This window comes from Poecile atricapillus, chromosome Z, assembly GCF_030490865.1.
Source record: "Poecile atricapillus isolate bPoeAtr1 chromosome Z, bPoeAtr1.hap1, whole genome shotgun sequence".
Lineage (NCBI taxonomy): Eukaryota > Metazoa > Chordata > Aves > Passeriformes > Paridae > Poecile > Poecile atricapillus.
Window position 1 is genome coordinate 46600528 of NC_081289.1, and position 27106 is coordinate 46627633.

Below are 27106 nucleotides of genomic sequence, written 5' to 3' on the forward strand. Positions count from 1 at the left end.
CATCTGATGTCTCTCTAAGAAGGGATATGCTTGGATCCAGGTGCCCGCTGACATATTAATTTTTAACCCTGGTGAGCCATGACTCTGCACAAGGAACTCAGTTTGGTCTGTCTGTGAGATTAAGACTGCTCAAGCAACTGACTCCTGTAAGTCATGGAATATGACTGGTAACATCTCTAGGCTAATTAGCTCCAGAAAATGAAAAGATGAGTTTCATTTCTGCCAGGGATAACCATCCTCATCAGCAGGAGAAACCTCTCAGTTAGGGAAAACCAGAAGTGGGGGCTCACAACACTCTGGGCAGTTTGAAACTCTTCAAGCACTGCTCTGCAGCATCAGTGACACCCCAGGAAATCCCTCATAGAAAGGCTGCCCCTCAAGTCACTCCTACCAGCATCCTCTTTGCACTTTCCCCATGGCTGCAGACATCATCTCCCTTGCTGGGATATACAAGGTGCAATGCTTTTTGAATTAGGAAATATATTCAATTATTGAATTGAATTGATTTTTCCAGGGTGACTGAAGTTCCCAGTGCTGCTGGAAACCAAGCCTGTGGTATCCTGGGGTGTGTCCTAGGAGCTGACTCCTGGGAGCACCCTTCAACCCATGCATGATCAGAAGCTCTCTACAGTGCAATCAACTCTGTTGCATGGTTTCAGAGGGTTTGTGAGGAGATGCTTCTCTGTAATGGGGCTCGCATCTCTCAGTCAAAGGGAATCGGGGAATACAAGGGCACCTTTGTATTTAGGGTGAATTCAGGGACATTGCTTAAGGCCACCATCCTCTTGAGTCCAATGGTCTGTGTAGGAAGTTAATCATTGATTAGACAGCAGGCACAATTCAAAGAAGTGATGCAAAACAAGTCAGAGAAAGTGTGATCAAAGCTGTACATAGAATGCAATCACTCTCCACAAATCCTTTATCCCCACAGGACCTACCTAAGCTCTGCACACAAAGCTGACTTCTCAGGCCACACCTGCAGCAAAGACTGAGAAATCTGATATTTTTCTGTAAATTCCCAGACTGTGCTGGGGGTACAAACACACCACTTATACCAGTCCCAACTGCAGATCATTCTGGGAGGGGAATACTGATTTCTTTCAAAATTAAATAATGAATCTGCCATATGATGTCAACTCCTCAGGTTTCTACAAATTTCAGAATAGTGAACATGATGTTTTTATATTACAGTTATCTAAGAAGCTTCTGCATTTCAGTTTCATCCCTTTTAGACTGTTTTAGGCATTTTTTTTCTTCAGAGTTAGAACTCTGAAAATGTTACTATGCTATCCAGTAGACCTCCCAAGCTGTGAGGAAAAAAAATATTCAGGCTTTGCTATCAGCAAGAATATCCAGTTTATATTACTAAAACTCAAGGCTCTTTGAATTAATCTCCAAAATATTTCAGTCAGCAGGACAAAATTCTAGCAGTCTCGCATCCCTCCAATATCATTCAAAGTAAAGTTTTGGCTCAAGCAACTAGGAGGATAAAATCTTAAGTCTGGATGATAGAGCTGCCAGGAGATACATGTGTTTAAAAGTGCTTTTCCCACCACCTGCCTTTCACCGTTCCCTCCATCTGCACAGATTGACCTTGACTGGCAAAACACTCCAGCCTCGCTGTGTGCAGGCAGTGATGTAGCACAGTACTTGTCACTTTCTGCTGCTCACGTGTGCTCTCACTGGGCAAACGCTTCCCCTCGTCTTGCCCCTAAAACCAGTACTCAGTACTCTGATACTGGCAGACTTTCACATGTCAGAGGAGACTGTGTATCAGGACTCCAGGTACAGAATCCCATTACAGATAGATTGTTGTTTTACAGACCTCTCTGTTTCATCATTCAAGAAGAAATTAATGCATTCACAGTGCACATGACAGGAACATGTTAGCAGAATACTTTTCGTTGCTTGTCTTTTGAACTCCCAGCACTTCTCCTCAGGGATGATAAAGTTGAAGGAAAACACAATCCAGTATAAATTTTGAAGTTTCCATCACAAAAACACTGTCAGTCTTTGCAATTACTATGAAAAGGAATTTAACTACTTCCTTCTTGCAAAATATCATTTGCAAGGAAGCAATAGAATGTCACCATTTGAGGGCATAAAAGAGTGACTTTGTAACTCCTTTGCATGTTACTTGCACTGTTGAAGTCTGTTTTCCAGATCACAGTATCTGAAACCAGACTGATTTCTTCTGAAGGAAACTCCCGCAGGTGCTTGAGGAAGGAGTGAGGTATTTCCATTTCCAGTGGTGGTTATCCTGAGGCATTTTCATGGCATGAGACAATGGGGATCTGATGCTAACAAAACTGTCTTCTGATTTCAAAAACTTTATTTCTCCAGCTGAAATTTATGCAAGGGTAAAATATGCCTATTCCTGTTTCTGGGATATTTCATGCCATATCCATGTATATGTGAATCACATGGAGCAAAGAAAACATTTGACAGCAACAAGCTAGAAAGAATGAAGTCCTAATAAAATAGGCAAGCAGGGGAATACCTCACATGTATGACATTGAGCAAATGCTTTCATGGCTTAGCCTTCTAATTTTCCTCTCTACTTTTGTTTTTTTTTTTTTTTTTTTTTTACTGCAAAGTCTTCAAGCAGCTCCTTTCCAATCTCTGTAGTTACATTTGTCTGAGAGACTTACATGTGGCAGTGGTGTCATTACAAGCACAATACTGAGTGGGTAGTTTTAGTAAAATACAGTTTCCAGTGAACACAGAAGGTGGGGCAGAGATCTCTAGGAAAGGTCTTGTAAACTTCCTGGTTAACTTCTCCAAAAAGTTAGTGAATATTTCTGTGATGTAAAGCTGGGGCCTTTAGAACACAAGGAGGGACGTTTGGGCTATGGGTATTTATTCCTCTTTGAAGTGCACTTTGAAAGGCGCTGAAGTACATCCAAATGAAGCAGACACCTTTGAATTCTAGTCAGACCACTAGTACACTGTGTCTTTGTGACACCCCTCAGAGCAACAGGGCTGCACTGTTCAACAGCAGTGATCAAAAATAGCCACACAGCTCACATAGGTCTGAGCTTCTGTCTTTGAATGGTCCTACATGACTTTCAAGAATCTGTCAGTACAGAGTGGTTGCTAACTAAGAACCAGTCACTGTGCTCTCTTAGGTGATAGAGGTATCACCTGGTCTTGAAAACTGAAAAAAAACCCACTCAATTTTTTAAGCACAACAACACACATTTCCATGGATGTTTCATTAAACACTATTCATTAAACATACCTGTAGCTGACAGGTTCAACAAATAACTATATTGGCCCTTGTAGGGAGAATAGCTATTAAAATGGCGCAGGAGGTTACTGCCAACTTCTGTTGCATCTGCTTTAACTGTTTTTTATATAAATAACAAACTCTTTAGACCTTAGAATCAATATTTCTTTTATTTTTCATTTGAATGAATGATGTCTGAAGTCTCTCCAGGACCACATAGGAAAAAATTTGATTGCTGTCTCCTTTGGGATTATTTTTGAGGAGAAGCTTTGCTGTGGATCAGTAGGTCAAAATTGATGGAAAGGGTGAAAGGGGAGTAAGAAGTTGGCATAGATGAAGCAAAAATGGCTAGATTGTCTACTCATCATTTAACTTTAACCTTGCAAAGATTTTGGAAGACATTCTGTTTTTTTCTAGCTTCATGAAGCAAAAATAGAAATTTCTCCAGTAACCATGGAAACATGGAAACAATGATTACTGGAAATGATCTCTACTTGTGCTATCATGGGATGACACTAAAGTTAAGCCACACATGCATCCTCAGCACTGCTGCCACAGCCGACAGGGAATGAACCTCGCAAAAGTCCTCAAACATCTGGAGCAGCTGGAGCCACTGCAGTTTTGGAATATTCTAATTCCAGCTGTTGTTGGCTCAAGCGATACCTGCTTTCAGCAAGTGATTCTGTGAACAATTAAATACTGAAACTCTAACCATGTCTGAGTATGTGTTTTGTTGACCAAAAGACCTAGGAGCCACCAGCACATCAATTGCCTTTATGTGCCCTCAGAGCTCTCAAAGGAAAGGTCAGCAAGGCATGCAGTGTCTCAGAGCAGCCACCATCAATGTTTATCCCTGTTTACAGGGAGGGAGAGAGATACAGATGGTACTGAATCAATAATAGCAATTATGGGCCTTTGGAGGGTAACTCGCCATTTAGGTCACTAACAATAGAAGTTTATTAAAAATAAAAACAGAAGAATTAAATGGAATCGACTTTTGTGGGGGGAAAATTAGAGAAAAATTAAAAGAAGGAATTTGATATGAAGAGAACTGTTGCAGATGCCTCAAACAGCATGGTAGCTGGGTCTATAACCTGCCTGCAGGAATCAGATAAGCTTCTTTTCTGCACACCCCAATTCCTACACATTAAAGGAAAAGCAGGAGCTTAGAAGTATCTCTGTGACTGTGTTGATATAAGATATGTTTCTGAAAGGATTTGATTCTGCTACCTCACTCCTCTTATCAAAGCAGCTGGGTTCATGCTTTTCCCTTTCTCCAAGAAGGAGTTTGCAGTGGAGAGTACCAGCCTCATGGAGCATCTCCCTTACAACTTCTTTCCCACTTCCTTTTCAGGAAACTACTTCATTTCCCCAAACAGTGAAAAGCTGCTGACATCCCCCATGCAGAAGAATTGTTAGGAGGGAATTACAATGGTGTTAAAACCTAGTTACCCAGGAGAGCTGCTCACCCAAAAGTCATCTGGAAGCTGGGACCTCTTTGTAAGCATTTGGAAACTGGGACTTGTTGCTTCTGTTTGAATATCTGAAGAGGATGGACAAGATTTCTAGTGATTTCCTGTCTCTCCATTTGTCCCTTTGTGTTCCTGTGAAACAGGACTTCTGTTTATATTGATTTGCTTCTGAAATGGTCACATAAGTGACATTCTTCACCTCAAGGCCATAAAACTGGCAGACCAGACCTTTTTGCCTGCCCTTGGTTGTCCTTCTTGGAGTTATATATTAGGCATTGCAATAACATGCCACAGCACACTCAGGTAGCCCAGACTCCCCACAGGACAGTTTTGAGTGCACAGGGAAAGGAACAACTCCTTTGTCATTTGCAGTAGAATGGACAGGCAGGACAGAGAGTGTAGGGCAGAAGAGCGGCTCTGTCTGGTGCTGGCAGTGGCACCTCTCTTGATAAAGCTACTGCAACTCCTTGTTAGTAAGTGCAGTTTGAATCTTTGTGTGTCACTATCCATAATCCCAAACACAGGACCACTCAAACATCTGATAAAAGTGTTTTGTCTCCATCCTCTGCCAAGAAGCAAGAAGTGAATCACTTTCATATTCTTACAGCGTTGTCCGATTTTTATGGTTCTCGCAATCTGCTCAAAGTTTAAGTTGGTTACTTTCAAATGCACCCTAAAAAAGTTGAAACACTCTGCTTGCAGGATGCAACTACTTCAAATTTATAGTCTGAGATAAAAAGCCCTCTCCCACTGAGACCCTTCTAGAAAGTTATTCAAATTAGAGCCAGTGTATTAAGAATCTGTTACATCTTTTACTAGTGAGTCACAACCTGTTCACTTGTGGGAAAATGAGCTTGCCAGTCAACCAGGAGCTGACTTGCTGCCTTCCCAGTCTTTGTGAGGTGTCTCCTCTTTGCTTCCAGGTGGTTGTCATGATGGATGCTGTTCAATGCAGGAAAAGCAATAATTTAACACATACTGTAATGCAGCGCAGTAGCCCAGAGTATGATGATAGTAGCTGGAAAAAAATATTTTAAAATAGAAAAAAAAATTCTGCATAAATTAGACAAAGAATTAAGTTGGGGATGCAGACAGTGCAATTAAATGCTCTTTCTTTGGTCTTATATTTTCTCCACAAAATAAGTAGAGGCTGAGGAGATGAAACAACCTGGAATAAGTAACTGATGGAGCAATGTAGCATAAAAGGGGCAGTAGTAAATTGTCTTGAGAAACTCAGCAGTTTTTCCAACAAAATCAATTAATCCCTGGGCTCCAAATGTACATACACATATACATTTTATAAATGTGTTTTTTTAAGCTATACACTTCCATAAGCATGAATATTATATTAAGGTTCTTTCTACAAAAATTCTTACCTTCTATTTGCTTCATGTCATTTCCATCTCAGTAAAGGCAATTGTTGAGAATGCTAAGGCAATCTATGGGCACCTATGGGCTCATAAATCTTATGTGCTTATACTAGAGATGTATCTTCTGTATATATACTGTATCAGGTGGCTTCTATCATCCATCACTGTACAATGTATCTATGATATATAAAAAAAAAAAAAAAAAAAAAGAGGTCTTGTACCAAAATCTGATCTTTGACAAAGCAGAGACCAGCCAGCCCTGTAGTGATGGCAGCTGCTAGATGGCTCATTATAGAGGGCAGAATGGAGATGTGGTTTGTGAAAAAACTGACACTTCCTCAAGTTTCTCTCCTCCTATGGATTTTTCAATGTCCTCAGGAAAAGAAATGGAAGCCTAAAAAATTTATCCAATAGTTATGCTTTCAGGAGAAGGCGAAATTTCTATATTAAGGTCCCAGCTATGGATACTAGATTAGAAAGCAGTTCAGACTGTTTTGAGTTAGCAAAGCATTTCAGATTGTTAAAAGTGAACAATAGTTGACAGCAATGAATGTGCTTGGAGGAGGAATATTTCCATTTTGGGAAGAAGACTCAGAATGACACTGCATTAGCAGCTCAGCTCAGGATAAAGTTGTGATTGTGCTTGCTTACTCTCCAGCTCAGGGAGGCATGTACCCCAGCCACTATTGCTCTATCAGGACCAAACAAGACCTGCGCTGATGTAAACCCCTGAAATGCACAAACAGTGGGCACTGGGTCCTCAGCACTCCACAAACCTATTCCTGCTGGGTTGCACTACTCAGTCATGCAGCGGTAAATGATTGAGCTAGGTACTGATTCATCTTTAGGGTGTTTGGCTCCCAAGTCTCTGCCTGTTTCAGATGGTGCTTGGGGCAAGCCTGGCCACCTGACTCAGGCTTCCCAAACCCATCACTGAAAATGGAGAATGAAAATACTCCTCTCTTCTTCTATCTATGTCTGATTACAAATGAGACTCCTATATGATTGAGAAGTCCTTTCTCCATTAATTAACTATATTATTTGACCATGGTGAGTGGTTACACTGAATCTTTAAACTTCTTACAAATTCATAATATATGCATTCTCTATGCTTGACCATTAATTTAAATACTCATGCAAAGTCTAGGATTACTCAATGCTTTTCTCTTCTTCATGAAGGCTTATAATGACCTTAAAAGCATTAACTCAATATGAGGTCAAGGAATTATTTTAGCTGTGAAATCAGTTGCTTAATAACAGTTTCTTCAGAGTCAAGTAATCATGCAGGCTGTAAGGCTCAAGTAATTATTTCATTTTTCTGCCTACATATTAATGTATTTAACATATCTGTACTCTGCACAAATAGAGAAATGAGTTAACAAGAGATTTTCAGTACTTGGGTTTACAGTGTCCAAAACATACAGAGAAGCATGTATCCGCAAAAATAAACAGATATTTCTGTTCAAACAGATTTTTCAAATGCTGTTTGAATGTCAAACATCAGTATATCACCTCTTATATAGTGGATTACAAGCAGGATCTCACACTGTTTTATCATTACTTATTAATGTCTTGTCTTTCATTATATCATGAGTCAATTAAACAAGTTTATAGTTGCAGTAGACAAAAGCGAATAGATTTGGGTTTAAGCATAATTTTTAATGGATAAAAAATTAGTATGATTCTAAGCTGTTTTTTTCATGATAAAATATTAAATATTTCATAAACAAAATATTTGATTTTGACATCACTGTAATGCTGTCTCTCTTTTTTAGTGTCAGAAATATCTATCAATTGAAATACGACATGGGCAAACTGTTTTAAAAAATTGCAAAACTAATAGAGTGTGTTCCTGTCTCATAATAAACAATTGTTGAATGATGTTTATTAAAATTGGCTCTCAAGTGACAGTAAATAAGTGCATAGTTCTATTATGCATGCTAAATTCAGCATTCTGAAAACTTAAAAGCAAATAGATCAAAACCAACAGAGATAAAAAAGTCACAAAGACAAAATACAGCAACACCAGAAAGTGACAGGGAAATAATTCAGTCTTAAAAATGACTTATAATTTGGTAACTTGTAACAACAATTTTATAGAACTAAATTAGAGGTAAATCAGAGTCTCTCAGATGTTTTAGATATGCAATTTCTCTAGTGCATATAGTTTGATCATACAGCAGAGAAATTCACATTATGAAGTCCCCTTCAAAAAGGCAAAAAATCCCAGTTTCCCTTTATTTCTGATTCCAAGTTATGAATACTCTTGGAACACAAATGAAGGAAAAAAAAAAAAAAAAAAAAAAAAAAGAGGAAAAAATGTTCAATAAACTTCAACTATTAATATATTATAATTAAAAACCTTCAATGTTTCTTCAGTATTTGGAGAAATTAGACTATATGTTCATATGTATGTGTGTTTCCCATATACCCAGACCATATCTGTACTGAATTGAAAAAATATTGGATTTAATGGGCTTTGTGTCCTTAACTGTAATCACTCCATTGGCTCTTTGATGTTGCATGGGTTTGGTATGATGACAAAAAGAGTTGCTTCAACCATGTATTTTCACCTCTCTTTCTGCAAGGTGAAGGGCAAAACTTTAAATCAAGGAGCAGTTTATCTTTAATTAAGAAAAACATAATTAGGCATTATCACATAATTGCTATTACTGATGGAGAAACTCATATTTTCTCAACTAGTGACCCATGCAGTATTATGTCTCTGCTGTTTACTGCATAATAAATCTGTATTTGTGTTTGGCAGCTAGCCAAAAAAATTAAAAGGTAATCAACATGCTTCTCTGCAGTCTGGTCATCAAAATCTCTGACTTCACAGATGAGTAAATAACAAAGTCAAGTTGTGATGTCCTAACAGAAAACCCTCTTTAGCAATAACTATATTTATCTCCTCTGTTAAGACATCAAATGATACTTGAAACAACCATATACAAAAAGCTTTTCAAAACAGATGAGAAGAACTGTGCTATACACCTGGCATTGAGTTAAAAAACAGTTTAATGTCTCAAGGCACCACCACGGTAGAATTTTAAACCTGCAAGTAATCATCTAATACACTATTATACAGTTAAGGTAATGTATTAATAAATAGCTTGTGCAATTTTGGGAAGCAATCTATAAAGGAATGTTAGATATACAATAGGCACGTACTATAATACAAATAAAAAACAAAATTCCTAGAAAAAGCATGCTGAGCACCTCTCAGTATAGGTTGAGTTTCTTATTCTAAACACTATGTAAATCTTAACTTACAAAAGGTAAAACTGAAATCTTAGAGTAACTGCTTATTTAAACTGATTTTCCTGGGTATTTTCCTCTATGTCACAGGGTTATTCTTAGGGACAGAGGACTCTGGTACCGGCTGTAAAGGGCTGTCTTGTTCATTCAGTTGTGCGTTCAAGTTTTCAGAAGTTAGGAGAGAAGAATTAAAAACTATTTCACTTAAGTCTGATTTTATGGATACCAGATGTGGTTCTTGAAAATTCAATGGTTCTTCTAACACCTGTGTATTTTCTCGTGTCATTCCCATATCTGATGGTGACTTTCGTTTCATTCTTGTGTACGATTTGTCTAAATTCTCCATGCCTTGGTCAGTTTTCTGAAATCGCCCAAAGAACCAGATGAAGAAACCAAACAAAGCAAAAGCCAGCAAACTTGGAATAAAAGCCAGGCATTTGACATCCAGGCTGGAGCCTGTGAACCTGCTGTGCAAGAACATGTCCCCTTCGGCATAGGTCCGGTTCGTCAATGGGTTAGTGTTATTGGATCTCCACTCCCAAGATAACTTAGTTCTGTTAAGGTCTTTCAAGCTCTCTGAGTCCTTCACTGTGTAGATCTTCTGTCCAGGACCAATATATTGACCATATTCATGAGGTTTGTAAAATATTTGATTCTTCCACATATTCAGATCCAAGATTAAAACAAGGAAGATAATTCCATAGTTAAACCATTTGCCTGTTTGGAAAAAGAAAGTTTTGTCATCTGATATATCCATTTTAGAAGTGGTACAGATTCCATTATATGTAAAAATACACAGAGAAAAAGAACTCTTTATTATTAATCTGTAAAGCAAAGCTGTAAATAAATTTCCACCACAGTCAGATTTATGCTGAATATCCCTTAGAATTTCACAATTAGGTCTGGACACGTAACAATTTTGTAACACAATCACACCAGTATATCTATTCAATTGACATTACAGTTTGTAAGTGACCAGTTGATTAGATCACTAGGTGACATGTTATAGATCAATAAATCTAAAAAAGCATTAATTCCATGGCTTTAAAAAAATATTCATATTGAAATTTTCAATGAAAAGGCCACATTTGAAAGAACCATTTATATTCCAGAAATTACTGAAGTGACTGAGTTTTTTGAGGTTGGTAATTATGTGAATTTTAAGAGTATATACTTGTGGTTTTTGATAAACCAACCATGGAATACAGATCTATTCAGGTATGGGCAGTCAGACAAACTGTGATTTATAGAATCACAGTGAGATTCTTGAGAAATAGTAAGGGTTGATTGTAGTCTTCAGAGTCTAGTCAGCTTAGCTATTTTTTTATAATCTGTGTCTGTGAATACACATACCAAATTATACTATTTTTACAGTCAGAGCATATCTTACATTCTAGTTGGACATAGTTTAAATCTCACCTGTGCAGTGATGACTACCACCACCCAAGAACCTGACAAATCTACATGGTCAGCATTAAGTGAAAATACGTACATGGAGGAATGTTCCTGCTGCTGATGACTGATCTTGGTCTTTGCTGGAATCATATTAAAGTATGCTTCAAATGAAAAAGAAAATGTATCATAGGATCTATCAAATTACTTAGGCTAGTGACTTGCAAAAAATGAATGGATTCCAGTTCCTGAAAGTATGTGTGCTCAAACTGTATAACCAGGATTCTTAAGGAGGGTAAGGAGACTAACTTCTTGTATTCAGGAGTTACGTTTAATAGCTCTCTTCAGTTTAGATAAAATAGATTTAAAAGAAACAAGAATATTTATTCTCTTGTGTTATTGTCACTGTCCAGAAAAAAAACTGAACTGAAAAGACCTTGCAGGCAATCTATAATTCCTGAATAATTCCTCTATCAAAGTCAAGTTGGACGGGGCTTTGACCAAACTAGTGTAGATGAAGGTATTGCTGCTCACATCAGAAGGGCTGGAGCCAAATGATCCTTAGGGTCCCTTCCAACTGAAACCATTATATGATTTCTCCCTGGAATTTTGTCAGTTTTACAATTGACATGTTAAAGAAAACTATCTTTTAGGACTATCATCACCACATTTAATAATATTTAAGTTTCTTAACAGCAAGAGACTGAAAGTGATGCTGAAGTAGGAAATACTTTAACAATCAATACAATGTAACTTCATGTTTCCAGTGGATGTTTGCCGTGTATTGCATGTTTCTGTTTTTCCCATCACGTCTGTCTTTCATCAGAAAGACACAGGATTCACTGATCAATAGCTGCTCTCAAGCACAATATAATAGCTGACTTCTTGTGTTTTCCTCAGCTGGGCACTTAGATGACTCTTCTTTACCTTACCACCACTTCTTAGGATAGTGTTAATATCACTGTTTTTCATATTCTCACTGTCTGAAAATGTTTTGAAAATGGCCATGGGCTCAAAAGTTATTTGATGCTGTGTACGATAGAGTGAAACCAACCCACACATAGAAAAAAAATCACATAATTCTCATTTCCTTAGGAAAAGTAGGCAAAACAAAAATTACAATGAAAATTAAAAAAAGCTCCACCCCTTTCACATTATGAATTTAAGCACCCACCTGATCTAAGAAAGATACACTGTTCCTGTTTCATAGAAAGTATGAACTTGAAACTCCCTAACTCAGTTCCTAGACAGAGCTATGCAGGCAGAAAGGAAGCCCTGAGCCTAGCTGCTGGGATTCTTGGGTCCATGTGGGCTGTACAGACCACTCAGGTCCATCATCCCACCCAGTGAAGATGAACTGCAACCTGCATGTCTAAATGGCAGCTAGCTGACTGAGAACAGCTGCTGTTCTGTAGAGGATTTTCTCAGAACTCCTTAAATTTCTCATTTCTACACAATTTTTCCATTCTCTGTATCACTGCTATGCTTGATGAGCTCTATGACTTTTCCTTTTCTTTTGAATAGAGTTGTCACCTGAACCAAAGGCTGTGTATGAGTAACTGTTTTACTATAACCATATCTGAACACAGTGACATCTTTCTGCTCCTGCTCAGTAATCCCTGTAGCCAAGGGCTGCATTCATCTTCTTAGACACAAAATGACTGAGTTAGTGCTGTCTGGGGTACTTACAGGGAGTATTTACCTCTTTCTAGAATACAGTGTCTTCTGCTATCTATCTCTCTCTGAGACAGGTACTTTGCTGTACTAGCAGGCATGACAGCCAAATAAGCCAATCAAGCAATCCTTCTAGACCTGTGATGTTTTGGAGCACAAAGATGTCATTGTGCTCATATGTGGTTGCACAGGAATTTAATATATTGACCAGCCTTTAACATTATAACTTAAGTGTTAATAATCTATGTATATGAAATGATTGTCTATTGAAACTTAATTTTACCATAATCATTTTTATAGCAAACTTTAAGTTATATAGTTAGGCTTACATAAGAAATAAGCTAGGTAAATTAAAAGTCAGTCACAACCTTTGATCTTGCGCATGAACAAGTTCAAGTTTGTAAGTTTGCAAAGGATCATAATAAATATAATATTAAGGTATAGATATGAATTTTATTTAAAAATATTTTGAGTAGATGAAAAGTGACAAGGGAAAATGGAGCCCCACACTGTGAAGTTATTTAACTTGTCTCTTAACCAGTTTCTGCAGGATTACTATAACTACTGCTTCTGAGTTGGCTCTAATTCAATGAAATTTGTGTGGCCAAGAATACTGGCACATACCTGACCTCACTTAGCCTTTCTTGAATGGTTTATTCTAAGACAAAATTTGAAATGGAAGGATATAATAGGATCAACTCTCAAGACTGAATCATTTCAGCAAACTGAAAAGAATTTTATCTAGTTTTCAGTGAAGTTAACAATGAAGAAAGTCATGTGGGAAAATAGGTTGTGCCATTCAGCCATGCACTACCTAAAAAGAGACCTGGTAAATAACTTTATAACTTAATAACTTTCATAGCACTGACATTTTACATGCTACACATAATATCTGGAGAGTTAGGAATCTGATTTGGTGTATTTGGAAATGTGGTACAGTACTGAAATTTGATTCAAAAAAGATCCTCCAAAAGAAAAATTGGACCGAAGAGTGTTAATGTCCTTGTCAGGCTGTGATGCAAAACAGGAAATGTTTTTATAAGCATTGTAGAATACAACCAGTATTGGGGGATGAAAATTCATTCCTGTTTTCTGAGAAAGCATGTCTGTTGAAGAGGATTGTAACCTCCTGGCTAGCACACTCACCAGAAGGGAAAACTTGACTCTACGATAACCTGCACTTGTGGCATCTTGGACCTGCGTCACAGGACTATCTGAACACCAGCCTGTACAGAACTCTGCCTAGAATCAGTCTCCCCTCCCTGCTGAAGCTCAACAATGAGCACATTGAGCACAGGAAGCTCAACAATTCACTGCACATGAATGCCAGGAGTCTTCTCATTTTGAAAGAAGTATGGATTTTTATTTTTCTCTTTTCCAAAAATTGGCATGTTTTCAACATGGAACAAGATTTTTGGGCAATCCCACACACAGCATTTGGAATACGCCCCAATATTCCAAACCAGCTGCTGATTATGGAGCAGTTTCATTTTTGTATGCCCACTCTGGAACTGACCATTCATTTCCCATAAAAAGGATCTCCTGTAGAAGCCAGTCCCCAGAAGCCTTACTCAAGGTAAGGTCAAGAGGTAACGTGAAAATTCCACTTAATAAGGCTAGACACAAACAACCTCATGCTGTGCAACCACAGCCAGAGGCTAGTGTAGGAAATGTTGACTTTAGACTTCTATCTCAGCTGTAATTTGTGTCTAAAAGTGCTCAGACACTGCTGTAAAACCTTTGAAATGTTCCTCCTATCTTCTGTCACATTAGTGTTATTAGCTAGATACATGCATACAGACAGACCACTCACAGCTGATCTAAGATGTTAAACCTCTGAGCTTTTTTTCACATCTGTGTGCACTGACAGCTTTGTTTTTACCTCTAACCTTTCTATTTTTGCCCACAGACTCCCTCAGGCTGCTCTGTGTAAGCTTGGGCTGAATCCAGACAAGCTGTTGGTTTAACTCCACAAGCCAGCCATGCTGGGAACTCCCCAGCTATAAAGGTGAGGATTTCTCCTTTGGGTGGAAGGGCACTCGGGCCAGATCAGCCCTCAGAAACATGTCATAAACAGCCAGAGAAACCTCCCATCTCTTTTGTTACCTAAACTATAACATTTTCAGTTTGAAAATTATCTGCATATTTGATAGTAGGTGCTCCTGGATTTTCAGTGCAGCCATTAAAGAGGATGAGGCAGGCCCCCCAGTGCCTTTTAAACAAGGAAGAATCTGAAGAAACAAAATTTAGTTTTAAGTTTTACAAATTTCCCTGGGTATTATAGAAACTAGGGTAGACTATGTATTTTCATAAACATCAGCCTAAAAAGGAAAATACACACTTTGCAATGAACCATCTGTCAAGGGAAATCCAGATGAGCTAAGCAGATGCAGAAATTCAAGTTATTTTTGATGTTCATAAAAAAAGTGGCTATCAAAACAGAATGAAAATATTTAATACTCAGTAGATGCTTGCAAGAAGTTCCTAGCTGCAAATAAATGAGAGTAAAATGAGGTGCTCAGTTACCAGTAAAAATAAGATAAACTTTTCATAGTAAATTTAAAATTACACTGAAGCATATCAGCTAGAGTCAGGAGATGTTAATTCAATATTACTGCCAACAACATTCAGAAATCACAAGTCAGGCCTAAGAAAACATGTTATCAGTTTAAAGTAGCTTTTTAGACATTGAATTATGCAGAAGCAAACCTTTTCCCCCTGCAATCATGATCTTTATTTTGTGAAAGATAATTAAAAAAGAACGAGAAAAAGAACAAAAGAAAGAACAAGAAAAAGAGCAACTGTTTAAAGACTTGTGATGAAATCAGGAGACCTGGCAACACAGAGCATGTAACTGAAATTTTCTTCTGTACAGAACTTGCTCAAAGCCATCAAGGACACACCAACAGAAGGTGGCTTGAAATCCTTGACTTCTCGGAATGTTGCTTTCCTTAGAGCTGCTCCTTTGTGGGACTATTGCTTATTTGAAAAAACAATATTGAATAGGGTTGCTTTTATTTATATCAATCAACAGTGACTAAAACAGACTGTGTAAAAACTAATAAAGAATAAAATTTGCCAGGAAAAGGATGGCAAATGTTATTTCAGCCATGCTTTCTCTCTCCTTGCTACTTGGGAGAAAATGGTTTTAAGTTTCTAAAAATTTGAGCACAGGTCATAGATTTACAGCCTGGATTTATCTATATAGCTAGTACTAAAAGAAATATTTTTTCAGGCCTCAGTATTTATTTCCTGCTGGTTACTTAAAAGAAGTCCTATGGTTAAATTTAACATTCTGGATTCTGTGTATTAAACAGGGCTTAAATAGAGCTGTCTTCCTGTCATTATCATTGTCCTACCCCCATGTCACCTGCTGCAGTTGCATCCATGGGCATCATTTTAGATTGGAATATATTAATCTTTATTTTATATATATATATTTTTAAACCAGATTTTTTTTCTTTTATTAGCACCTTGATTTGAGTAGAATATTCAAGTATCTGCATATACAGACAGTCACTAGAGCTTGAAAATTATCCAACATGATGCCCTAACCTAAGACAAGAACTGATGGCAAGAACAGATGGTTCAAGCAAAACTTACCCAAAGGGAGGTTCTTGTGCCATGTGTTATGGCTGTTTATTAGATCTCCTAAAGGGTGGTGCAGCACTGAGATAAAACAGGCACTCAGCAGACAGGATACGTGATGTGCAGTCAAATGGATTGATTTGCCTAGCGAATCTAATAAATGGATCTTGTTAATGCTGAGCAGGGAAAAATTTTCCACAGCCTTCATTCATTATCTCATCCTCATTAAAAGAATGCCTTCTCACTAGAAAATCAGAAAGGACTCCAGTCCTCTCTGCAGAAGACTACAATGCATAAATATTGGTTTTATTTGGTTGGCCTGTCTTCAAACAGCAGCACTGCTAGCGGTTGCATTTCTGATCACTAATTTATGTTCTTTGCTCTTGTTTATTCTTTGATTATCCCTGATTATCATCAATGTCCCTGTCTCTTCTACAATGCAAAACTGTTGTTTGCTCTTCAATTCCTCTTTTATCACCCATTAATTATATGCCAAGTTTATGTATCTGGTGACACAGCCCAGCCTGCCACGCCTCAGCCATTTTTCCTGCTCCTCTGTGCATCCATTCCACTACTTTTCCTTATACAGTGGAATAACAGTACGGCATCTGGGAACTTTGTGGGACTGAGCCCCTCCAAATTCATTCCCTAGTCTTGAAAAAAATAATAATAATAAAAAATAATCTTTTTTGCTATCCCTGAATTCCATATCTGTAATTCACATAAAATATTTGGTGTTCAAACTCTTGTTTTTTTGTTTTTTCTCTGCTCCTTTCTCTTTTTGCCCACTTGGGAGAGAAGAATATATTCATCATGTACACATCACATCTCCTTTCACCCTATACCTTCTAGTCACTGACTGGGACATCATTTACTTGATTATGTTCCATAAATCCCTAATGGTTCAAATGTTCTCCTTCAGAGAACATACACCATGTGCATGTACCAGCTCTTCTTTCTCCTTGCTGGCTGGCTGTTCTCTGTCAGCATTCCAGCAGGGCACCTACCTTCAATTTTGAAAAACTTTCTATCCCTACATCTGCAATTCCTGCTGGCCCATTTGCCTTCTCACAGTCAATAGCCAACAGGCAACTTCTGCAGTATTTTTGTCTTCTTTTCTGTTTTTTAATTTCATTTCTGCATTCTCTGCTGAAAACACCTTTTCTGAGGCCTCATTCAGTCTGCCTCAACTCAGTGCTGGTGTCATTCTTTCCTTGACACATTTTCTTCCCTTGGCTTCAGCTGTCTGCTGAGCTTGTGACTCACCTGCTAACTCTTAGCCTTATCTTTGTATCATCTCTGAATGCTCCTTTTGTCCCTGGTCTGCAGGAGTTTCTTTTGGCTTGTCCTTGGTTGCCCTCATCTATCTTATTTCTGCATGGCGTCATGTGCTGTGACTTTTTATATTAGCAGTTAAAGACCCCTGCCAATTCACACCTGCATTCTTCTGTTATCCGTTATTATCCATCTCTTCTCAATGTAGAGAGGGGAGCTATATTCCTTTTGTATAGCTTGAAGGTAAAACCAAAATATTTATCCCTATTTAACCTTCTTCTCTTTTTCATTCCCTACTGTTTTTAAAATACTGACTCACAGTATGCAAGAATCAGGTACTTTTTATCTATATGTATCATCCATTTGAATCACTGCAATTCTATTTTATTTGAGGTTATTTAACTGTCTGCTTCTAGTTAGATGACTGATGGAAGTAAGGTTATGAGTGGCCTTTGCCAGATGAGAATTACTGAAGTTATGAAAAGATTTTAGCATAAATCATAGCAAAGGCATCTGAAAGCATAAGAGATTTGAAGATGAAATAAGCTGCTAATTTCCCTGAGAGAGTAATTTTAGATAAAAGATGTCTGAAGTTACATCATGTATTATTGTCACAAGAAGTTGCTGAAATCCATGAAAAGCAGCAGGCCTCTCTGATTTCTAAGATACAATTTCCTCATTTCCTTGAGATGGTTATATCTGGAGAATATGGATATGGACAGACAAAGAGATAGAAAAATAGTCTGGGACACATACACAAAAATACACATTTAAGACCATGGGAGCATACATTTATTACACAGAAGCAGTTCACTGTGTGACAATCTGTAAATTTACCTACCTGTTATGTGTATGTGATATTCATCTTTCAGTATCTTTTGGAAATAAGGTACTTTGAATTGCATGTGTGCTGAGGGCAAGCCTGGAAGATTCACTTCAACATCACCCATAAAATGTGGAAACTCCCAGTCCTGTTAAAAAAGAAAAATAAGAGCCTAAAAGTAAGCTTTCATGGTATATTTTTTCCTTTAAAATGGCTTAAATTAATTAAATAGAAACGTTCTATATTTAAGCCTCCATTATTGGATTTTCTTACTTTAGATTTGACTGACCCACTTGAAATATAAATATAATATAAATAATTATTTATATTAGATATTACAATATAATTTTTACCTCAACCCCATGTGTATAAAAGCTCACTTCAGAATGACAGTACTTAACCTACCTTACCAACTGATAGTACAAAACAGTATAAGAATACTTATTTCAAACCTGACAATACAAATAATAACTATATAAAAACTTTGCGATGCTACTTACTCTTAGTAACTTGTAATTTGGCAAACAGTTTACAGGTATGAGATTGACAAAGAAGGCCTGAGCATTTCAAACACCACATATATCTGTATTCTACTTGTTCAACCTGTGTTTTCTGTATTTTGTCTCCATACATTTAAATAAACAATCACTGCAAGTGCAGGCCCTTCAGCATAATCTGCCTGAATCAACCCAAGCACAGTTTTCTTCACTGCCATATTTCAGCTGACAAGATAATGTTGGAAATGTGGAAGCTCTTACCTGGCATTATGCATATTTTGGTAGCATGTGGTACCCCAGCTGAGGAAGAGCTGCATTTAAAGGAATTTTTCACTTGGTTATCTGTACCCACCATCAGTCACCTGAAAATGGGTATGATGGCATGGCTCATTAGAGCCCAAACTGAAAGGAATAGTGCCAAAATCAGTACGATTACTGCCAGTGCCATTACTCCGTGCACTGCAGATTGTCGATGATCTGTTACAAACACACTGCCCCTGTTCCCATCTACATGCCTGGATTTGTGTCCAACAAGCTAGTGCAACAAGCACTCAAATTACTAAAAATAAAATGAAGAAATCCAAAATGTGAAGAACTCTGTGAGTGACTTGTGATTCTTTCACATGAAAACCATTCCAGCACAGCCATCTTCCCCAGGAGAACCATTTCCATTATTTAATTTTCAGTTTTGTAAGGATGGAAATTTCCTTACAGAGTAATATAAAAAAATAAGTATTCAAAACTAAGAATTATCTATTAAATTGGGAGGAGCTGTTGACTCCCTCAAAGGAAGAGAGGTCCTGCAGAGAGACTTTGGCAAGTCATAGGGCTGGGCAATCACCAGTTGTATGAAGTTTAACACGGACAAGTGACAAATTTTGCACCCAGGGTAGGGCAGCACTGGATGTACAGACTGGGGAATGAAATTCTGGAAAGCAGCACTGCAGAAAGGGACCTGGGGGTCCTGGTTGATGGCCAGTTGAATGTGAGCCAGCAGTGCCCTGGCAGCCAGGAGGGCCAGCCCTGTCCTGGGGGGCATCAGGCACAGCATGGCCAGCCAGGCAAGGGAGGGGATTGTCCTGCTCTGCTCTGGGCTGGGGCAGCCTCACCTCCAGTGCTGGGGGCAGTTCTGAGTGTAAGAAAGATACAAAGCTATTAGTTAGAGAGTGTCCAAAGTAGAACAACAAATATGGCAAAGGGCCTTGAGGGGAGGCCATGTAAGGAGTGGCTGAAGTCTGCTCAGCCTGGAGGAGACTGAGGAGAGACCTCACTGCAGTCTGCAACTTCCTCATGAGGGGAAGAGGAGGTGCAGACACTGATCTTTGCTCTCTGGTAGCCAGTGACAGGACCTGAGGGAATGAGGATGACCTGAAGCTGTGTCAGGGGAGATTTGTTATATACCTCAAAAGGTTTCTCAGCCAGAGGGTGGTTGAGCACTGGAACAGGCTCCCCAGGGAAGCTGTTGCTGGTCACAGCAATAGCCTGACAGAGTTCAAGAAGTGTTTGGACAACACTGTCAGGTGATTCTTTGGGGTATCCAGTGCAGAGCCAGACATAGGCCTTCTGTGTCCCTTTCAACTGAGGATATTCTATGATTATATGATCTCTGAAAGATTAATCACTATATATGACTTAACATCCAAGACTTAGCTCTCCAATATTTTCTGACTTTTATGATCTGGGAATAGCACAGCCTGATCACTAACAGCTGATTTGTGCTAACTATTCATAGTAATGAGTTAAATAGATTAATAGGAGTGCAAGTGAGGAGAAAATCTGACACCCTTTACCTGGTTCTTAATATTCAAGCGATGCAGAAAGTGTTAATTTACAGATGTAGAAGAGAAATAAGGATGCTTTCCTTTTGCTGTATCACTAATGCAATGCATGTACCCCTGGTAATACCTGCCCAGCTGCACAATCCCCTATCCTGCATCTGTAGACATCCCCTTGCAGGTGGTAAGTATTCAAAAAATGCCCAGAGATAAAAAATTTATGCGTTCACACTTCCAGTTCACAGTTTCTAATATACATCTCTGGACTGGTGCCTCTTGTTAACTCATACATATTCTCACCTAGAATAAATAGCAAGAAATACATTCCATATTCCTGAAAATAAATGAATGGAGAACTGTGAACTCTGCATTATATTTACTTATAAGTAAACATGGGTCTATAAATCTGGCCTCCTCTCCTGCCTCCCCCCAAGGCTCCTACTGTGCCTTTTGCTGATTTACAGATAAAATTCCTCCATGCAGAATCTTGTATTGGTCTGTGTCTCTGCAACTGAGTTTTTTATTATAAAGAAATTTTTCTCATCTGGATGAGTATTACTTGATAATAACATTTTCTACATATATGCCCCATACTGTATGAAGCATGCCTGAATTGCATTGTGACCTTTATTACACTGAAGCATTGTAATATGGTGTGGCCATAACTAGAGAGATGGGCACAGGCTGGTGCTGGAGACCCCACAGCTATAAACAACTCATTGGTGTTCAGTTAAAGAAATGCAGATCTGGGCTGGGCAAAACTACTTTCAGGGGTCACAAGGAGAACAAAGAAATATCTCACATAAGACACAACCTGTAAAACCTTTCTGTAACCTGGAGCTTCAGATCAAGGAAGAAACAGCAAGGTCTAAATGTATTATCAAATATAAAAAAGCCCCAATCAGCTCCTAGCATAAGAAAAAAGAAACCATCACAGTGAAGATCATAGCTGTCCCAGCAAAGGACTCCAGATGCCAATGACAGACCATATGCTCTCACTGAATCCCATCAGACTGAAACTGCCCATTTCAAGACCCACAGGAACAGAGGGAGGGTGGATGAAATATCAGGAAAAGCAATAGAAACTAAGAAGTGTGTGCATAAGAATTTAGAAATAATTATTGTTATTATTATTACTACTACTACTACTCCTACTACTACTGAAACATCTTTCTGCACAAAAGTATTCTTTTCTGTAATGATTAGATCTCAACTAATAATGATTTTTGAATTACCCTGTTTAAATTTAGCACTAATAATAAAATCATTTTTTCATATATAAAGGGCCTTTGTCACCCATAAATAACATTTTGAATGTAACACCTTCACATAATGTTTATACAGTCTGTTCTTTAGGAACACTCCCATGAAATGACAGAAATTAACTAATTTTTAAAAGATACCAACAAATAATAAAACGTATTTGAAAGAAATTTTAAGATAAGGAAACTAAAATAAAGAGTTAAACCTACTGACTTCCATGGAAGTCACTACAGATGCAGCAGTTATGAAAATGAAGCTTTAAGTTAGGGATTAAATAGCCTTTGGATCTTCATTTGACTCACAGCTTTGGTAAGTGTGAGTGTCAAATGTCCACAGAGAGACATTATCCCCTGCAGAAACTTAGCTGTGGTATTATTACTGTGCCAAAGAAAAGTAGATTATTATAGTTTCAGGCTAGTGCCAATATCAGGCTGCCAAATCCATACCAAACAAAATGGCCATTTTACCATCTAGATTCTAAGAAAATGTTGTCTAAAATCTTTTGAATCTGTTTCTTTGTTTTTTTTTCTTTACTGACAGCCAAATGACAATTTCAGCAATATCCAGGAAACCATTTTCCTAAGAAATTCAAGATGCATTGTGGATATATTCCACCTAATTTGTTAACAGCTACAAGAATAGAACAAATGTTCAAGCCCATAAATCCAAACACTTCCCATTCTGGAACATAGCTCAGGCCTGCATCACGTTTCCCTACATGGTATTTTCTCTGTGGCCTCTGGCATCAGTCTGTGCTCACCACTGGGACATGAGTGCCATGTGTTATGTTCTTAAAGTTCTCAGCTCATAATTAGGCAGAGTCCACTTGATCAGCTTTAGTCCTTATTGCTGAGGTGCCTGTACTCTGCCATTTGTGGGATCCCATTAGGAGCTGGACCCAAACTACCATACTTAGAATGAATTGCAGAATTTCAAAAATAAAGCCATACAAACATACAGTGTATGTACCTTTCATACTGCAAGAACAGACTGTTTCTCCTTTACATCCATCAGCATCAGATTTCTAATATTCATCTGCTTCAGTGGGTGCCAGCCTGGGGATGGATGGGACTGTGGCATACATCTACTCAGTGTATGGAGATGAAGCCAACCCAGAGCCAGCAGCTTAAATCAGCTCCACAGAGGTCTCTAACCTCAGTGGAAAGTTTTGTGGTGTGTGCAAATCAAATAAGGTTATTGCCTCATTTCACTCTAGTTATTGAGGAAAGGGCAGCCAGAGGATGAATTTAAGATCACTGAGGGCTTCATCCTGGTGTCGCAATGGGCAGAGAGCACCTCTGATTTCCATCAGCTACATCATTAAATACAGAAGCACAGAAAAAACATGAGGAGGTCATGGTATTTTGATTCTCTTCCCTTTGGTTCTAGCTACCCAGGCCAAACAAATGCACATACTCTCTGCTGCAATGCCAGGTGTTAGTTTAAGACCCTACAGTGCAGCTGGCAGCACCACTTTGGTTACCTCTTTAAGTAAAGATATTTTTAGCAGTGAGAACTGAGCATCCAAGCCAGACTTTCTGATACGGTCTGGCCATTTTCTGCCATTGTCTGATGAAAGAGAAGGCATTTCCTGGGTATCCCTGTCCTGACCTCAAGCCAGGACACACAGCTGCCCAGGAGCATATTGGCAATGTGTGCTGGCTTGGTACAGGACTGGTCCTTGTTTTCTTTATTGCAGGTTCTGGGCCATGTCTCCAGAGCCCAGAGGATGAGCAGGTGCTGGCAGGATCAAGTCAGGATCATTAGCTGTCTGGGAGCCCTCAGCAAACCACATCCCATTCACCATGCACACACAACGCCACGTGCCTCTGCCACAAGCCTCTCTTCACCCAGGGAAAAATGCCACAGTGAAGGTAGGACCATGATTAGAAAACACTAACAACTAATGATGAACAAATGTGCCACGGTTTTATCTCTCTCCCTGTTTGAATGTAGCTATTGGTGTGTTCAGTAAATTAAGAATAATATAAACACTGTTCAGATATAATAGGGAAAGAGGAATAAAGCACACTGAATATTTCTGCTTTAAGTAGCAATGACATATGCTATACTTAAAGCTATGAACATATTTGTACTTTAAATGTCTCAAAATCAAAATAAAAACAGTGCAGGAACTGAGAAAAGGCATATATTAATGTTTATATGTGTTTCAGAAACTGACTATAACATTTTTTATTTATTTATCATAAACTTTTTGAGGTGAAGACTGTTTTCAGACATCTTTACATCTTAGAGCATGATGGACAAAGACATCGTGAGGAAATTTCAGGAGATGCAATTGTTTTGTATTTTTGCATGTGTTTGAAGTAAGAAATGAACAGCCAGAATTCAGAGACTAAGGCCCAGCTCCTCTGTGGTTATGTCTAACTTCATTGCAGTACTGCAACTTGCAGTGATGTCTACAGCTGAGATCTCTGTGAGCTGCTAAAATGCAAACATATTTATAATATCTCATTGAAACACAGGTAAGAAATGAAGTGAGAAGCCATGACTAGAAATCACTTTCATGCTTGTGAGATCAAACTTACTGCTCACCTTCTGGCCTTCTGTTCTTTGACAAATAGAGGAAGAAAGTTCGACAGGCACAGCTGGTTTTAGTCCCTCTTAAACAAAAAATTACTCTTAACGTTACCACCTGTATGGCTTCAGTGGGGTTACTTAGCTTAGTGAAAGATGATGTGGTACTCTTCAGAAGACCTCCTTCATGTTGGTACTATCAGTGCTAATCTCTTCATAGTTTTCAGGTCCAGAAAATTTTACTTGATCTAGTCATCTGTTTTTGCTTCACCTGTCTGGATTGTTACTGACAATAATGATAACAAAACCCCACCGGGAACTATGGCACCAAGTCCCTTATTGAAGACACTGCTTCACCTTTTGTCACTCAGTGTTGATTTAAAGAATTTAAAATATGGAGAAACCACTGCAGTGGTGGAATAACTGCTTTGGTTGAGATCCAAGCTGCAGAGACAGAAGACTGAAGACAACTCCCAGGACCAGACATAGGTATAGAAAGGCTATCCCTGCACTATATCACAATGTATGGTATGAATATATACACAGCTGTGCTATTTCTCCATCATTTTTGTGCTCTTCTCTCCTCTGTCTTTGCTTCGCTTCTTCAAGCTCCTGGCCGTTCTCTAGAAAGGCCTCTGCAAATCTTGCCTTTTTTCTCTCCTTTGAGAAAATGATAAGAAGACAGCAATAACTCCCTCTATGAGAAAGCATCAATGCATGTTTGGTCTTGAATGACTTCTTCCATTAAAAAAATCATTACAGAATCCTTTGGTCTGTTATCTATTTCTGCTTATTTAAAGGCAATAATTCCCAGGCCACATAGGACCCAAACAGGCCCTTTGCATTCTGCACTCTTCAATCTACACATTAACACAATTTGAGCATAGACAAAAATGTGTATGCACATGCCCTGAAAACAGTAACATTCATTACTGAACTGGTTTCTGAATTGGTATTTAGCCTTCCCACAGGAAGCTCAAAGTAATCTCAGTATGTCAGTCCACCTAAAATAAGGAATGCTTGCATTTCACTGGAAGTCCCATATCTATGCCTGGTTCATGACAAATGGCACCTCCTTCTCTTCCCCCATGACTATGGCTTGGGTATCATCATATATTCACTCCTCAGAACATTGTAGTGCCTTGATACTGCAGATCTGTTTTGCATAACATGTCACAGATATGAGGATTCCTACCAAACCCCACAGCTAAAATGTTTTTCAAGGCTCTCATCATCTGCTCTTCAGTTACATTGGCACCTTTCCCTCTGGCCTTCATGGGTGTTGTTCTCCACTGATACAGAAATGCTGCTGCAAAGACCATTCTCCTAGTCTATTTTTTTGACCATGACATTCTTCTCTTTCATCCAATAAAGTACAGGCCACTTCCTTTCATTCAAATTCTTTTAGATCTTTCAATACCCTATGTACAGACTATCTATATGACAGCTGCTCCTTCAATCAGTCTGTAAGTTCAGGCTATAATTTTTTCTCTATTTAGAGATTTTTTTCTCCTAAGCAGGTCTCTATGAGCTGAAGAGCTCTTCCTGTCTCATTCTTCTTTATATTTCTATTTTGTATGACAAAACATTAGGATGTCATGAATTAGGTACCCTGGCTTACCTGGCATCCTGACCAATAAAGTTGCTATTGCTTGTACTCATCTGTCTAACCAGTTATAACTCTGGGATTTTGTTTAGCATTGAAATTCTCTAGGACTGGAGTTGTATTCTGGCTGTCTTTAAGGATCATCTAGCACAACACTGCTCTGGTCCTTAGTGATCATTGCTAGTTTCTTGAAAGGACAAATACTGCTTGTAGTGCAAAGAGTGAATGGCTATCTATTAATTTTCTTACATTAGGAACAAATTGTTTGAAAGCAAGCCAGCCCACAAAAAAGGACAGACACTAGAAGGTCTCAAATCTTGAGATGTGCAGTGACCAGGAACAGCAGTGGTCACCATTTCTCTGTTGAGGGCAAGGACTATTCTGTCCTACAGCTACCCTTTAAGTACTTATTAGTGTCAAACAGGAGCAAGGTGAAACCCCATTATCCATTCCTGAGGAGTGGCAGGCCACATAAAGCACAGCCTCTGTGAACTTACTCCCAGGATGTCCTGGGATCAAATCCACCAGTTTTTCCATCAGGCAAATGTGAGGTCTCATACAACCAAAATGACACTCTGAGGTTCTTTTTCATCATAAATCACTCTCACCTGTTGAATAGCTACTCACAACTGCTGACAATGCTGATTAGAAAAAAGATACTCAAAAGTAAATGTTGTGTGACTTTCTTTCAGTGTCTCCATTTTCTGTAAGCTTTTACTCTTTTACTGTCTCACTCATGCATTCATGTCTGACCTCAGTTGAGTTTATTAGCTGTCAGATAATCCATTTGCATGAGAAACACCAGTGAAAACTTTTCCCGTTAATTCTTGAGTTTGTTAACCCGCTAAATAAAATGTTAATGTTACAATATTGTGTATCTGTAAAAGACAAAGAAATCAGCTCCAGTAAAGCAACTGCATCTTGTTCTGTACTTGAAACTTCCCTAAACCACCAGCCAGTTGTAACTGGTTTTTCTAACTACCTCAGTGACACACTTTATGGAAGTCATTTCTGTGGTGAATAGGAGAAATGAACATTCACTAATAATACACAATACTTATATTTACACATTTACTGAGACTAGATCCTACTGTCAAGGGAAATCATGACAGAAGAGTCAGTCCTTCTGGTACCCTAGAAAACCAAATATCTGACTATGATGTGGAAAATAAAAATAAATTTTAAATATATTGTTGTATAATCGTCTTCAACAATATCAGAACATTGCAGAAGTTCATGCAATGAAACACATACCACTGCATTGTAGGAAATAGACCCATACTGCAGCTGAACAGTAAAATGGTATCTGGGGCATTTCAGGGTTTATAAACACTGCTAATGCCATT

The 27106-nt window shown here is 38.4% G+C and overlaps 1 protein-coding gene across 2 annotated transcripts in view; it reads right to left on the minus strand.

The window, feature by feature from the left end:
- Window positions 1-9071: 9071 nt before the first annotated feature.
- Window positions 9072-27106, minus strand: part of LOC131573486 (transmembrane protein 117-like) — a 178816-nt gene continuing 160781 nt past the window's right edge. The window contains exons 7-9 of one of the 2 annotated variants that reach the window (XM_058827485.1): window positions 18100-18229; window positions 15999-16136; window positions 9072-10046 (exon numbers count right to left, since the gene is read on the minus strand). In XM_058827485.1, coding sequence (XP_058683468.1) covers window positions 9409-10046; window positions 15999-16136; window positions 18100-18229 — 906 coding nt within the window. In that variant the 3' untranslated portion in view covers window positions 9072-9408. The remainder of the gene's footprint in view (window positions 10047-15998; window positions 16137-18099; window positions 18230-27106) is intronic. The other variant, XM_058827486.1, reaches the window with a different exon arrangement.